We start from the raw sequence: 16092 nt of genomic DNA, 5'->3' as shown, positions 1-16092 counted from the left end.
AAATTATAATAATAATAAATATATATGTGAGATAACATAGTGTGCGCCTTGCTGACGCAAGCACACCCAATTATTGATATTCAGTAGCCAACCTACTGTACAAGATAGTCAGTCCCAGAAGCAGATTACTTTGAAATCTTGGAAAAGTTTTATTATGATAAATCAAGAGATGAACAAGATAATAACATACAGTATATATACAGTAATAGATGGACAAGCCAAACTAATATATCTGTAAACTATCAAACAGGGTTTCAAATGTAAGGTCAAAAATCCCTATTTTCTAAGCAAGAGAACACCTCCTGAACATAACTAAAGGTGCTGTCTTCCTATACAAAATTAGTGTGTTTGAAATATCACATTGTTTTTGGAAGCTTTGAATAACATTAAGGTACACTTGCAGTGAAAACATGGCCGGTTACAGCAAAGATGCCAAAGTGCATGCTCTGAAGGAGGCCATCCAGTGTTTAGTCCACCTCCTCAATAGTAGGCCCCTGAGAGGAACTGGACCGTGCCTCGCTACCACAGCCTCCCATTGGGGCCCCTCCCATTGGGGCCCCTCCCTGGTACAGCTTGGACACAATTGGGTTACACACTTTCTCTAGCTCCTTTTGCTGGTGTTCATACTCTTCCTTCTCTGCCAGTTGGTTGTTCTCCAACCAGGAGATTGCCTGGTTGCACTTCTCAACAACCTTCTTTATATCATCTTCACTTATCTTCCCTTTCATATTATCATCCTCCACACTGCTTTTCATGTTAAACGCGTAAGACTCCAACAAGTTCTTGGCAGCTATCTTCTCCCTCTGACTATCATCCTCATCTTTGTACTTTTCAGCGTCCTGCACCATCCTCTCAATCTCCTCCTTGCTCAGACGGCCCTTGTCGTTGGTGATGGTGATCTTGTTTTCTTTGCCAGTGCTTTTGTCAACAGCGGACACATTCAGAATGCCATTGGCATCAATGTCAAAGGTTACCTCCACCTGAGGTACCCCTCTTGGGGCAGGAGGAATTCCTGTCAGCTCAAACTTGCCAAGCAGGTTGTTATCCTTGGTCATTGCCCTCTCCCCCTCATACACCTGAATAAGCACTCCAGGCTGGTTGTCGGAGTAAGTGGAGAAGGTCTGGGTCTGCTTGGTGGGGATGGTGGTGTTACGTTTGATGAGGGTTGACATAACTCCTCCTGCTGTCTCAATCCCCAGGGACAGAGGTGCCACGTCCAGCAGAAGCAAGTCCTGGACGTTCTCTGAGGTGTCTCCCATGAGGATGGCAGCCTGGACAGCAGCCCCGTACGCCACTGCCTCATCTGGGTTGATGCTCTTGTTGAGCTCCCTGTCGTTAAAGAAGTCCTGCAGGAGCTTCTGGATCTTGGGGATTCGAGTGGAGCCACCGACCAGGACGATGTCGTGAATCTGAGTCTTGTCCATCTTGGCGTCCCTCAGGGATTTCTCAACTGGTTCTAGGGTTCCCCTGAAAAGCTCTGCATTCATCTCCTCAAAGCGTGCCCTGGTGATGGAAGTGTAGAAGTCGATACCTTCAAAAAGAGAATCGATTTCGATGCTGGCCTGGGTGCTGGAGGACAGGGTTCTCTTTGCCCTCTCACAGGCCGTGCGCAGCCTTCGCACCGCCCTCTTATTCTGGCTGATGTCCTTCTTGTGTTTCCTCTTGAACTCCTCCATAAAGTGGTTGACCATGCGGTTGTCAAAGTCCTCCCCGCCCAGGTGAGTGTCCCCAGCTGTGGCCTTCACCTCAAAGATGCCGTCCTCAATGGTCAGAATGGACACATCAAAGGTACCCCCACCCAGATCAAAGATCAATACATTGCGCTCCCCTCTTTTGCCCTTGTCCAGGCCGTATGCGATAGCAGCTGCTGTGGGCTCATTGATAATCCTCAGGACGTTCAGGCCAGAGATGACCCCAGCATCTTTGGTGGCCTGCCTCTGTGAGTCATTAAAGTAAGCTGGAACTGTGATGACTGCATTGGACACCTTCTGACCAAGGTAGGCCTCTGCTATCTCCTTCATCTTCACTAGAACCATGGATGAGATTTCCTCAGGGTAGAAGGCCTTTGTCTCCCCTTTGTACTCCACCTGGACCTTGGGCTTCCCACCGTCACTGATGACATTGAAGGGCCAAAGCTTCATGTCAGACTGTACAATGGGATCGTCAAACTTTCGGCCAATCAGCCGTTTGGCATCGAAGACGGTGTTGGTGGGATTCATGGCCACCTGGTTTTTCGCGGCATCTCCAATTAGCCTTTCATTATCAGTGAAGGCCACATAGCTAGGGGTGGTTCTGTTTCCTTGGTCATTGGCAATAATCTCAACCTTCCCATGCTGAAACACTCCCACACAGGAGTAGGTTGTACCGAGATCAATGCCAATAGATACTCCTTTTGCTGAAGACATCTTGGATTGTTTCTGTAGAGTTATTGGTAAAAGAAAAGAAAGCGTACCAATAGTTTACATGGCTATAATAAATGAGTGAATAGCAATAAAATAAACAATTCTAAGAAAATAAAAGCTTATTGTGGAATTATTCGTTAAGTAAAAACGTCACATACCATCAGTTCTGTTCTCTCTAAAAACCGTTACATTAAGATTATTTGTACTCACAATTTTATTCTCGTCGGAGGGAGCTCAAAGAGCCTTGCTGATAAGTTTTCCGTGTGTTTAGGTTTCGCTCCTGCGGCGTCTTGAGTCTTTCAAAAAGTAATGCCTCGACCGTCTGAACTGGTTGCTTATATAGTGAAAGCTAGTTTCTAGAACGCTCCCTTTACGTCACGCTCTTGTTGACGTAACTGTTCATTTTAGTAACTGAGGCTGCCTTGGAACTTCGCGAAAGCGACTGAATATTCTAGAACGGGAAGCGACTCGAAGCTGATTCCACCGTCATGTAAACACTGTGCGGACTGAGGGAACATTCTGGATTGACAATAATAGTGCAACATGTTCAGGAACGTACGAGAACGTCTGCAAAGAAAAAGCCTGTGACCAATCAACGCTGTTTACTCTTACACACAAGAAGATGCGAAAACGGGACATTTGGACATAGATCGAGGTTTATTTACTTTTGTTATATGGCGTTTATTGCTGATATTCATTTACAGACATATATTATTTGTAATCACACGATGTCAAAATCATCTTGCGACAAAATAGAATGTGAAAGTAATGAAGTGTAACTTAAACTTATTTAACTTACGTTTGAACTATGAAAGAATCGTTCGAAGATGTAGGTTACTGCACATACCCAGTGTAACAATCTAATTATTACTAACAAATACCAACCTAACCAATATAATGGGTTTCACTGATAGGCTAAAGTAAGCAGCTCAGAAGGCACATTCATACCATAACATTAAAAGGCAAGTATGCAGATACCAGCCCATGGGAATCATCAATGCAGTAGGTGATTTGTAGAACACTTCGACTACAATATCAGACACAAAAAAGCGCGTGATGCCTGGTCACTCCTGGCTCTAGCTCATGGAATGTAGGCTACTTCAGTTTAAAAGGTCAGTCGTCTGACACTTAACACAGAACACAAACAGGCTTGTTTTTTAAATGGTACCATCGTTATTTTGTAATTTTTTTGGCATCAAGTATGAATTTCAAAGGAACTGACTATAGCAACATACTACAAACTAACGGAATAATTACATTTAGAGATGTGAACTTGCAAGCAGGCATTTTCACACAGACACTGTAAGGATTATTATACACTTATAATAGTTTCTTAATGTAAAAATAATTGTTTCTAACACAGACAGTACATGTATTTTTTTTTGTGAAGGTATGTCAATGCCTGAAAAATAATTATAAGTTATTACATTCAGGAGTAAAATAATTCAGTAAAATCATTATTCCCTTTTATAGCAATTTACAAAATTAAATAATATTTTGTATCAATCTTTTAGCCTTTGTGTTGAGGGTCATAGCACCAGGCACAACATTGGGCACTCCCATTAATACCTGTTAACACAGAGAGGATTCAGTCTGATTAATACAGTGTATTAACAAACATAAGCTGTCCAAACCAATTCATATGTGTAATTTTACTTTCATGGTTATGGTTAACATGTGGTGAATTATGGAGAATAAATATGACATGACTAATATATGGTGTACAGAGGGTTATTATGGAACACTCTACCTGTAGTAGTTTGGTTTGAAAGGGCCGTTCTTGTTCAGGCCCATATACTTAGCCTGCTCGTCAGACAGCTCTGTCAGGTGGGCATCAAAGTTGGGCAGATGCAAGCTGGCCACATACTCATCTGGAAGAAATGAAGTTTGTGAGCTACAATGGAATTACAATTCAGAAAAAAATCTAAATTTAAACTTGTATTGAAAATCCAAGCTTGGAAAATGCAGCTGTATATTTAAAGCACTAGGTGGCGATATTAAGCCACAGTGAGGCAGAGATAGACGAAATGTTCACGTTGTGCTGCTTGTGCAAACGTAGGCCTACTATGTTCCATGTTTTCTGTCAAATCTACATGTGAAATAGTCGCTTTTATTTATGTCTCTGTACTTAAGTACAGTTTTCTGGTATTTCAATTTTTTACTTTCACAACTTTTTTTACACAAATATCTGTACTTTCTACTTCTTAAATGTTCAAGCCAGTTTTAATCTGTATTTCTACATGATCTCTCTCCTCTTCTTTCACTGTGTGAAAAGATTGAAAACAAAATTTCAGGAAAAAGTTTCAACAAAAAAAAGTTTCACAAAAACTAAGATTTTTGTGTCGTCTCGTGTGTGGAAAAAAGTTTAAGATTTTTTTTCTCGAAAGGTTGAAAGGTCTACTTGAGTGAAGGAAGTGTGTACTTTGCCATCTCTGTCTCCAATTAAATAACACGTGGGGTGTTTGCAGCTGAATGCAGACTCTTACCCATCTTCTTAGGCAAGAGATAGACATCTTGTTTGTAGCGGCCCTCTAGAGCATTGAAGAGCTCGATTAGGGCCAGAGCCTGGACACACACATACCTGTGATCAGTCATTCAGAGAATTCTCCCAGAGATAAACCACAACTATCACAAACCTACCTAAAGCCTATTTTTTAGCAAACGTCTAGAGTCAGAAGCATGAATAATAAGAACAGACTTTGACCTAGAAGTATCCCATAATATTAATATTACATTTCCTCTTTTCTTGCTTTCTCATTTCCACGAATATCACCTCAACAAGCATAGTTTACCTGAGTGGTGGCGGTGATGGACAAGACAAAAGTGGGCACCGTGGAGCAGCTCAGGTTCAACAGCCGACCCTGAGAACCCACACAGAGGACAAATGAGTCAAAGCATACACACTGTGTGAAGTACCGTGCTGAGAAAGCCGACACTACGAACTCTGAAATAAAAACACAAAGAAACAAGAAACAACAGTCCAGGATAGGGATCACTGCGAAACACCACACATGTCCTGCTGGTGGGAGAGACTGAAAAGCTTCAGGGGGGGAGAAAAGGCATATGAGCGAAGCAGGTTCAGGCACTCGGGCAGCGCGCGTCATACCACCCATCGCCGTGCCCTCAGGCCATAGGCGTAGCTCGATAGGCGGCGCTATAAAGCCGCTCCATGCACGCACACGCATTGTCGAACCTGCCGTCTGCGTTGCTGCCACCCACCACCGTCCCCTTCACCCCCGTGTTGTCTGTCTGTGCTCCCCGTGGGGGATTTAACTCGTTGCTCCCTGCCTCATGTCTTGCTATGCAGTGAAGGCGGGCAGCGCTTCCCCATGTACATCCATTCCGCCAATGTAAAACCATTTGTCATGCGTAAGAATAAATGGTGAAATCAATCACGTGAGTGTCTTGACTGAACTTGCGTTACTAGAAAGACTCCAAAGTGTGTGAAATGTGTGGTTCGAGCCAGGTGAGGCAGGGGTGGTTTGTTACCTCAGCCAGGAGGACTACTCGCTTGCCGTCGGGCCAGATGACGTGGTCCACCTGAGAACGCACCCTCTCCCAGGTGAGCTCGGGGCTTCGCAGACTGGCCTGGAGACACAGGGGCTGCATGAGTTGGTGCAACAGCACAATACACACTCGTACACACACACACATGCCCGCACACACACACACACATGCACATACAAACAGGCACACAGCCTTCATTTGGGACAGTAACTGTAAAACTCACCACATCAATCTCAGTATTGGAATGTCCCATGTTGCACACAATGCATCCGTTCTTCATGCGGTCCAGCTGCTCTCTGGTCACCACATTCTTATTACCTGTGGACAGAGAAACATCCCACTTTTCTACTCCTGTACACTCATATACAACTGGAATATAAAAATAAATCTAAAGCAAATATGTTTAGTTATTAGCAAGTAAAGTTAACATAGATGAACAGATTTTCTATTGACCTGTGCAAGTTATCACTACGTCCATCTGACGAATGACCTCATTCAGCTTGACCACTCTGAATCCGTCCATGCTGTGTGGACACAAACGGCAGGGCTTATTCAGTAACTAACTTTCAAACGAATATTCACATGTATTGGGACACAGTATACTAGATATTAGCAGCATGTTGTTTTAGACCCTCACCAGCCCTGCAGGGCACAGATGGGGTCGATCTCTGTGATGCACACAATGGCTCCCAAGGCTTTCAGCGCAGTGCAGCAACCCTTCCCCACCTAGAGAGAGACATCCTGGTGTCAGACCAAACAGAGACCACCCCACAGGACAGCGTGTGTCTGCCAGACTCACCTCTCCATAACCACACACCACCACTTGTTTTCCTCCAAACATCACGTCGGTGGTCCTCTTCAAACTACAGGAACATTATGGATGGGATTGTTGTCACATCAGAGCAGTAGAAAGGTTATTAAAATATTTAAAAACAATTTATATACATAGAAATATGTGAAGTTAGGATTTTCGTATATTTACCCATCCAGAATGGACTCTCGGCAGCAGTAGAGGTTGTCAAACTTCTGCTTGGTGACAGAGTCGTTCACATTCATGGCAGGGACACACAGTTTGCCAGCCTTGGACAACTGGTACAACCTGGGTACACACCGTGTGTAAGGAGCAGAATAACCAATAAAAAGAATCATATAATCATCTGCCATTTTATCAAATAATACAAAAACAGTTTGGCCTACATATGACAAAATACACAGTATGTTACATCAATAAACATTAACGTAATGAATATCAAGTGAATATCAAATTATGATATTATTTATAATTTCAATTTGTTTTAGTGTTTGCATTTAACCTGTGGACTCCGGTGACGCTCTCCTCCACAATGCCCCGGGCCTTCTTGAACACGCTGGGGTGCTTCTTATAAACCCAGTGGGTCAGGTCCCCCCCGTCATCCAGAATCTACACACCCACGATATCATAAACAGAACATCGCAACAGGAGTCAGAATCTGATGGCCTGCCATCGTCACACAAACGTAGATATCCGTTCAGAATATCACTGTATTGTGATGGGGGCCACTGATGCTGATACCATGTTGGCCTGCCAGCCATCGTTGCTGACGCAGCGGTCGATGCACCACCAGAAGTCATCCTCCGACTCGCCCTTCCACGCAAACACAGGTACCCCTAAGGAGGTAGAGAAGGAATGAGATGGGGGAGGGACAGAAAGATTGAGTGACAGAGACAGAAAGTCTGAAAGAAAGAGGAAGAGACAGGTTTGGGGGCGGGGGGGGGGGGGGGGGGGGGTCTCACCAGTCTCTGCTAGGGCAGCTGCCACCTCGTTCTGAGTGGAGTAGATGTTGCAGGCAGTCCAGCGGCACTGTGCACCCAGGGCTACCAGAGTCTCAATCAGAACCTGATTGCAACGAGAACACACACGCACACAAATAGAAGACACACACGCACACACATTGTCACATGCACAAGATGTGGACATTTTAATAAATGAGTATAAAACTGTCACAATGCAAAAGGGTGAATTGAGTGCTAACATACATGGAAGAAAAAGGACCTACCGCTGTCTGAGCAGTGATGTGGGTGCAGCCCACAACCTTGGCCCCAGCCAGAGGCTTCTCTCCCTGGGCTCGCTTCCTCAGGGAGATCAGGGCAGACATGTCTGTGGACAGGCAGGAGGGAGGGATGAGAGAGGTGGAGTGTAATTAAGAGAAAGAATCGAAACAGAAGTCAACTGAAAAAGACAGCATACAATCAAGGCTAGTGTGTGGTAGAGGTAACATGTGAGGGAAAAGCCCAGGAATACTAAGGGTTTAGGATATATTATGTAACGATAGAGTGTGATTCAGGGTAACTACATGAATGGTGCAGTAAATGACCGGAGGCTGGTGGAACAGAGCTGTCAGCAGCGGCTGTTGATCCCCATGAAGCAACTATACATAGCATATATGTAGACCACTTACTGAACACTTACTCACCACACCCCCAGCAATCCTCTGTAGAGCAGGGGGACAGAGTGTGTATGTGTGCGTGTGTGTGTGTGCTTGTGAGTGAGCCAGAGAGAGTGAGCGAGCGAGCAAACGAGCGTGAGCGTGAGAGAGAGAGAGAGAGAGAGAGAGAGAGAGAGAGAGAGAGAGAGAGAGAGAGAGAGAGAGAGAGAGAGAGAGAGAGAGAGAGAGAGGAGAGAAAAGAGGGTATACCAGGCCATATCAGACTGTATCATGTCCCCACTAGTGCCAGGCCCTCTCCTTTTCCTCTCCACCCATCTCCTCTTCCTCTCCTCTCCCCCATCCACCAGGCCCTGTGACAAAGTGTGCCCTTGTCTTGTTTCCCTGGACAACAGTGATGACACAACCCCAGGTGATGAGCTAATGTAAGTCATCAGGGCCTCAGTATCAATCGTTCATTCAGACAATGCAGAGGCAGCAAAATGGACGCCATATGATAGGATTCCCTGGACTCTGGAGAGAACAGGAGTCGTGTTGCAGGAACTCAGAGAACTTTCAGTGCACCCTGGCTCAGTCCTGTGAGAATAGAACCCTCTGTATTATTCACTTTGAAAGACCCTTCCCCGTTCAGGGTTTTGAGAAGACAAACTGCAGTCCAGTCAAATCACTTGCCAGGTACTGCGGATACCACAAGTGTAGTCTTTCTGTGCATGTGTGACAAAAAAACACTTCACAAACACAGTGATTTCACACCTTGTTCTGCGATCTCAATCTCCCGTCGTCCAAACTCAGCCTGTTTGATGTTCTTGACGCAGAAGTCGCTGCGGCCCTGGGTGTTGGCCTGGTCCTTGTCCCTGGGGGAAGTATCGTCATCTGAGCTGTCGGAGTACGAGGCAGCTTGGCATGGAGGGAGAGAGAGAGAAAAGGGTCATGCTCATGATGTGGCAAAAAAAGAGAATATGTGTGTGTGTGGTACTTGTAAGAATCAAACACCCTCAAGAATAGTACATTTACATTTAGTCATTTAGCAGACGCTCTTATCCAGAGCGACTTACAGTAAGTACAGGGACATTCCCCCGAGGCAAGTAGGGTGAAGTACCTTGCCCAAGGACACAACGTCATTTTGCAACGCCAGGAATCGAACCGGCAACCTTATGATTACTAGCCCTAACTAGCCTAACCGCTCAGCCACTTGACTCCCAAGTAGTAAGACATAAAGAGACTAAAGTATGTGTGTGTGTGAGGGGACTGGGGGATGAGGGGGTTACACATAGGGTTCAGGTTGTTAGGGGTAATGTTTACACGCTAGTTAGAATAGTAAATATACTGTATATGTGTGCGTAGTACCTGAGCTGTAGCTATCTGTTGAAGACTGAGAGATGGACCGAGAGAGGGAGCGCCGGCCTGCCTTAGTGGGGTATCTGCTGAACTCCTGCTTGTCTTCTGCATTAGCAAACTGGATCTGCAGGGGACAAATGGTGAAGACAAGAAACAACATTTCATGAATGGATCTGTTTGGCAAAACAACGCATTAGTTACATCATACAACCTCTAATGTTACATTTGATAATGGTTGTTTGTTTTATGGCTATCCTGGAAAAGGTGACAAAAAAAATCAGTCTTAGGCATGGCTTAGACTTGGTTTATTTGATAATACTGTGGAGGATACTAGGACAATTCACAAAAAGTAGGGTAAAAGTTTTGTGACAAATGACAACATACTGTAACTGTACTGTGGACAACACTGACAGACATAAGAGCAGTGACTTTGTAGACTTATCCACTGCTTGCCAAGGTTCTGCTGGTAAAATCATGTTTACTTAAACTATTCAAGCAGTGTGCCCGTTATGACTAGCTGTGATCACCAAACCACCAAGCTGTGGTCTTTATCAAACGCCGGAGCTGATATCCTTGGGCTGGTTTCACCATAGCTCGCCACTTCACACAGGGCAAATGAATCATTGAGATTGTTTGAAAGTGAGTGCGTGTTGAGGTAGGACTAAAATACATTTGAACCACTCTATCCTGCTCTATGACTTATGCTTTGTTCAAATACACAGGGTTCCGCTCTTGCATGGCTCGTTACCATGTCAAAGTATGGTTTAAAAGGATAAGTGCACAGTAGGCCTAATATGTCAATGTATTTTTTCTGGTGTAAAATATATATCCTGCCTCAAGACTCAATCCAAACAAGACATCCTGTAATTACTTAACTATAAACAACATTTATTCATATAACAAAACCTTATCTCAAAAATAGCCCCATGCGAAACAATGGTGTGTGTAAAAGTAGCAGTTCTGAGCCACAGTCTAGATTTAGCACCTGACAAATCCACTGACAGGCTCATGGACACGCAGTGATAAGATCTGTCTGAACATGTGGGGGCCCCCCAATCATGTCTTCAACATTAGACAGATTAGGGAGAGCAAACTGGACATCGTCGAGGCGAGCCAAACTGGGTACTGGAGGGTGTGGGGAGGCCGAATGCGGTGCTATACCCCTGTAGGCATGGGCTGGCATGGGGCAGGTCATCTGCTGACAGGCACAGAAAGCCATCAGGCTGGTGAAGCATGGAGGGAGAGACCCTGGACTGTCGCTGAGATTGGTAAACAGAAGAGATCCGGTCTGCTTCTAAGGCCCAGCAGGCTCACCCTCAAGGTACTGCTGTTCCTCCACTAATGTGATGTGATTGCTGACTACTACACAGAGCTGGGGACTAATTTAGCAACAAGCCTTCAGATCCAGCAATGACTGACGTGGATGAAATCAATTATACATCATCATCATCGGAACTGGTGGATTTCTGCAAAATTATGCATTCTGTGTCACTATTAGACATTTACAAAGAATTACAATTTACAAATGACAATGTGAGCAGTAAATATTATCTTACAGTAACTTACAGTAACAGTCCTTTCTGGCAATTATTGCTGTACCATCCAAAATCTTCAAGATTGTATGGATTGGTGGATGTTTCTTCACACTTTTGTTTCCTGGATTGTTTTACTTCAAAAGATTATGCCTTCAATGCCACTCCCAAAGTTCAACAAAGCACCTCTAGATCAGGTTATGGCTTCCAGAGTTGCCCCTCTGTTATCCATGATTTGAGAACTCTCTGTGTCAATGATTCTATTCATGTTCATTGTCCCTGCAGGGTCAGCTGCATGGATTGTTTCATATGCATAAATGAGTGTTTAGACCAAAAGCTGATGTGTATGTTGACACAACACACAATACTGGTAATTCCATGAAAAATGTGGTTGCATACACTGGTTGAGTAACAGTTAGGTAACATCAAAGTTGTATGGATAGTTAGCCATGGGTCCTCACACATTCAAATAGCAATAAATACTGTACTCAGCTTTTAAAAGGGTGTCCGCAACAATGTTTCTCTTTGTGTGAAATGCATTGACCTTTCCATTCAGTTTAGCTGGGTTGGTGTGATTGTCATAACATTATTCCCCAGAAACATCTATGTACTGTAGGTCTATGTTAACCCAAAACATAGACCGAAGTCTGTGTTGACGCTTGGTCAGGTATCATTTAAACAATACAACAAAATGAAAGACAAGAAGGTCATGAGACCCCATGGAGAATATGGCACTGCTTCTAGCTGTTTACACAGCTGACTGTTTGCACTGCCTCACGTTTCTGTGGAAAAGCATGTGGTGTTTGCTTTGAGCCAGCACACACTTGTGAGGAATCGACTGGGGTTCAAGGGGAGTTGTGAAGCATTTTAATGTTGTACTGACCTCAAAAGACAGACAAGCAAAAATAGAAAAAACACTTATCTATGAAACCCTCTGACATTAAAAAAATAAAAAACAGTTATAGAAATAAAAACGATAAAAAATGTGATTTATATCTTTGTTCACAACATAAAAAGGCTACTTTAGTAGTTATATTCCAAAGAAATTAAAGACACTAAAGGCTAAATCACAGAAATATTTACAGTGTTTTGCAGGTGTCTACTTGTCCAGCAGTTTGTCTTATTAAAAGTCTTAGTCACTCAATTAAAAGGATTCTGTTGGTCTCGCTTATATTTGATCTGCTGCCAACCACCACTGTTAAAATGCTTTACACAAGGAAATCCAAATATAATTAAACTAAGTAAAGGTGAACAGATATTAGTCAAAGCTGCAGAGTGCCTACTAGCAGCAACAGTATTTCACTTTCAGAAGACATTCATTCTTCCCTGACATTCATGTCTGAAATATTACATCCAAAAACTGTTTGGAGAGAAGCTTCAGCCTAAATCCATGACTTACCCGTTCTCTTCCGTGACCGTGACCGTGCCCGTGGCCGTGACCCTGCCTGTGGTGTGCCATAGCTGCCATCGTCTGGTCTATGTTCCTGCCTCTCTCTCTCAGCTTGCTGTGTCTTCTGAGGGATGGTGCTAGGTGGCCTCGATGTTATTATCACTGTACACTGCCAGATAGGGGCAGGGTTAGGATTGGGGTTGGTGCTGAGACTAAAGGAGGGCCTGACAGATTACCATCCTTTTAGCGTGGGGTGTCCAACCAGACCAGCCCTCTTCTCTCCCTATGTCTGTCTATGCCCTTGACAAGCAGCTCCGATATTAGAGATGGTGTTATAGATCAGGGAAGAACAGACTGTGAACACATAAACACACAAACACAAACTGTACTCTCAGAGGATCACGTTCACACAACCCCACACGGACAAGCATGTGCACAATCACACACACACACACAAGCAAGCACAGGGTACGCACACACACCTACTGTACACCTTTTCTTCTTAATCTACCAATGGTCACATAAGATTGAATTGTCCTTCTGCTGGTTCCTTGCCAGGCCTACTAATAAAAACAGGATTGAGGGGGAATTTAACAATGTTTGCAAAACATTGTTTCTCCTTGTGTCTCCTTGTGTCTCTTCCTGTCTCAGATGAATGCTCAGGCCCATAGACTTTGGTCCGGTGATGGTGAATGGGACATTGGGCTGAGCATTAACCACTTGGAGTGACACCACTAATACCATGGCCACCATCTGACTACACCATTAATCCACAGACACACAGGGCTAACGAAGAGCCTTAACAAGAGGCTAATGCTTTTCCCCCCCGGCTCTAATCATACATAAATAACAGTTCGAAAAACTGTGAGCCACAAGTCATTGATCTGTCACCACCATGGCAAAACTTCTGCATCAGCATAACTGGAATTGAGAATTAGTGAAGTCAAGTTTGTGAGGTTAGAACACCAGCCCAGTGCCGGCATCAGCTGTCTAGTTCCACAGCAACGTGACAGCTTACAAGTGTTGTGAGAAACAGGGTGATAATCCTACCTACAAACTGTCTGACCTTCATAATGATGGGACCCTTCTTCTACAACACAGATGGGATTGAATGTTATTAACTGACACACTGGATAGAGCTGCTATGTCCACACTCGCAAAGCAGCCCTACAGCAGTAGGATCCTGTTGTGCTCTTGTTGAACGTTTGTGAGGAGAATACCTTGAGGACATCGAAGAATATGAAAGCAAGCTCAAGGTCACAGAGTATGGCAGCGATAAGAAAGGTTGGCTTAAGAACAGCCTGGGTGAAATCCAGCGTGTGTCTTGAAAGAAGCAGGGAAAATGCCCAGGACCAGTCGGTATGGACATGTCATATTTCTCAGCTTATAGACACTTTAAACATGACTCATACACCAATGGTCACACGCCATGAGCATGACACATTTACTGTTGTTTTCAAAATAGAACCATGTGCACATTGATTTCACAGTAAACACTTCCTAAATATGTATACTAGGTTTCAAATTTCATTGTGTTCTCGTGCAAGTATCCTACATTTCACGGTATGGCTTGATGGAATCTTGCTGGCACCTGGATTTGACCTTGACTTAAGTGTGTTATCCAAGAATCATACATTAGAACACCATGTGCGCATGTCTAATTCTTGAAGTTTCCAGAACCAAAATAAAAAAGTATGCATATACATTATGTACAGTATACAATTAAAGCCAGCAATGAACTTCCAGAGGGATGACCTATTGCATAACAGTTGGATAAAAGATAGAATAGATTGACTAATGGAGCTATTGAATGTGCATGTATGACATTGGGCTGAGCATTGACCACTTGGAGTGACACCACTAATACCATGGCTACCAACACATGCACATAAATCCATACACACAAGTGTCAGAGTAGGGCTTCAGTGGCAGAATGATCTTCAATTTCTCATTACTGCATTATAGCACTCTCTATAACGACACAGTAAAATAAACTAGTTTTTTACTGTCCATGAATTTATTCAGTGATTTGGTAATAGGATACTGCTTTGTTGAAACTTATGATCATTTTCAAAGATAAAAGGGTGTTGTTTAATCAACCCTTATACCTAAACTTGCCATGTGATAGTATGTTACTATCTCACAGAAATGATCTTAATGGGTAATTTAACCCAAAGCTCATCTCACAAAGAAACAGAACACTCAACAGGTACTTGGACAAGGGATAAAGTGTTCTCAAATTGATTCATAACAAAGAGCTTTGTTTTCACAAGAGCGAGTCACATTCTTCCAATTTCCAATGTGTTTAAAATCAAACTCCCTTAGGCTCTCTCCAGAGAAAACATAATGTCCTGCCAGACAGGGGGCAGAGGCAATGTTCTGGCTTTAATAAGCCACGGCACAAACCTTGAATCTGCTCTCTGTATGCCGTGTACCCATCTTAGGATTCCTACTGGACTTTGCAGTGCTCTCGGAAAAAAAATAGATATAGTACATTCAGAAGCTGGGTCATGACAATTAAGCCTGCATCACCCCATACTGAAACGTGTTTCGTGTGATATAGTTGCTTGTTTTGGTGATCTGAGTCAGAATGCCACAATGACTATTTCTTTCATTTGAGTTATTAATGAAGAAAAGAAAAAGCTAACAAAGGTTACATTAGTGGATCTGGTGGCTCTTTTGCTTTCAAGGTAACACTGTGCAAACACCCTTGACACTATATTTACCTCCGCACTTACAGAGTGGTCGCCAGTTGAACTAACCTAATGGAATAAGTAATCAGCAAATCCCAATTCAATTGGGACACTAGTGTTTTGAAGAATGCGCTTTCAAGGAATTTGCAGGGGGCATAAGCCTACCTTTATAACGAAACAAATGACAACAATTAACAAACACTCATTTTTTATGTAATTAACTGGATATTACTGCTATAAGCTGCACCCATTGCGGTTTTCTCACACATCCCATCACACGGTTACAGTGAATATTGATGATGATTATTACGTACCTTCTTGACAGATTTGAGAGTGGGGACCGCAGTGAATGCGGCAGAGGGCAATTCGCCCACGTTCATGTTCATGTCGCTATTTTTGCTCACAGTCATAGCAGAATACTTTTCTGCAACGTTCTCGCTTTCTTTGACATATTTTGTAGCTTGTTTAACGTCCAGCATCCCGTCAACAACCGAGTCTGTCATTTCATTCAGGGGTTCTTCCGACCTCACAGGAAAATTCTGATGATGTCCGACGTGCTATAGTGGGGATACCTCTTTCCTGTCTAAGCTTCGTGCTGCTTGGAAATTTATATCGGATAACAGCCTATGCTGTGATAAATACAACAACAAATATCGGTTGAATAATAAGTAACAGAGTGGGATTATTATCGTCGTTACTTTGTTAAAAGGAGTGGTTACACTTATTCTTGTCCAGGTCGGCTTGTATCCACTGACAGCAGCATAAACATGGGGCGTTTCTAAGGAGCTGTCACCCTAACAAGTGGGC

The 16092-nt window shown here is 43.5% G+C and overlaps 2 protein-coding genes across 4 annotated transcripts; both read right to left on the bottom strand.

The window, feature by feature from the left end:
- Positions 1 to 247: 247 nt before the first annotated feature.
- LOC134019266 (heat shock 70 kDa protein) lies at positions 248 to 2755 on the bottom strand. The gene is made up of 2 exons (XM_062459964.1): positions 2613 to 2755; positions 248 to 2417 (listed from the first exon to the last, which is right to left on the bottom strand). The coding sequence occupies exon 2, from the start codon at positions 2403 to 2405 to the stop codon at positions 468 to 470; it is 1938 nt and encodes a 645-aa protein (XP_062315948.1). The 5' UTR covers positions 2406 to 2417; positions 2613 to 2755; the 3' UTR covers positions 248 to 467.
- A 281-nt stretch (positions 2756 to 3036) lies between these two features.
- Positions 3037 to 16047, bottom strand: ahcyl1 (adenosylhomocysteinase-like 1). 3 transcript variants are annotated; one of them, XM_062459966.1, is made up of 17 exons: positions 15600 to 16047; positions 9680 to 9794; positions 9086 to 9229; positions 7946 to 8046; positions 7683 to 7785; positions 7462 to 7556; positions 7223 to 7329; positions 6892 to 7008; positions 6709 to 6772; positions 6547 to 6635; positions 6363 to 6433; positions 6133 to 6227; positions 5892 to 5990; positions 5195 to 5263; positions 4889 to 4967; positions 4153 to 4273; positions 3037 to 3971 (listed from the first exon to the last, which is right to left on the bottom strand). In XM_062459966.1, the coding sequence occupies exons 1-17, from the start codon at positions 15786 to 15788 to the stop codon at positions 3965 to 3967; spliced, it is 1665 nt and encodes a 554-aa protein (XP_062315950.1). In that variant the 5' UTR covers positions 15789 to 16047; the 3' UTR covers positions 3037 to 3964. The 3 variants fall into 3 exon arrangements, with proteins under 3 accessions (XP_062315950.1, XP_062315952.1, XP_062315951.1); XM_062459968.1 differs by lacking the exon at positions 15600 to 16047 and adding an exon at positions 12602 to 12736 and having other exon boundaries at positions 9680 to 9788; XM_062459967.1 differs by lacking the exon at positions 3037 to 3971 and having other exon boundaries at positions 4149 to 4273.
- Between the last annotated feature and the right edge of the window lie 45 nt (positions 16048 to 16092).

The sequence above is a fragment of the Osmerus eperlanus genome, chromosome 4, assembly GCF_963692335.1.
Source record: "Osmerus eperlanus chromosome 4, fOsmEpe2.1, whole genome shotgun sequence".
Lineage (NCBI taxonomy): Eukaryota > Metazoa > Chordata > Actinopteri > Osmeriformes > Osmeridae > Osmerus > Osmerus eperlanus.
Note: the sequence above shows the minus strand (reverse complement) of the source record. Positions and strands in the feature narration are given on the sequence as shown.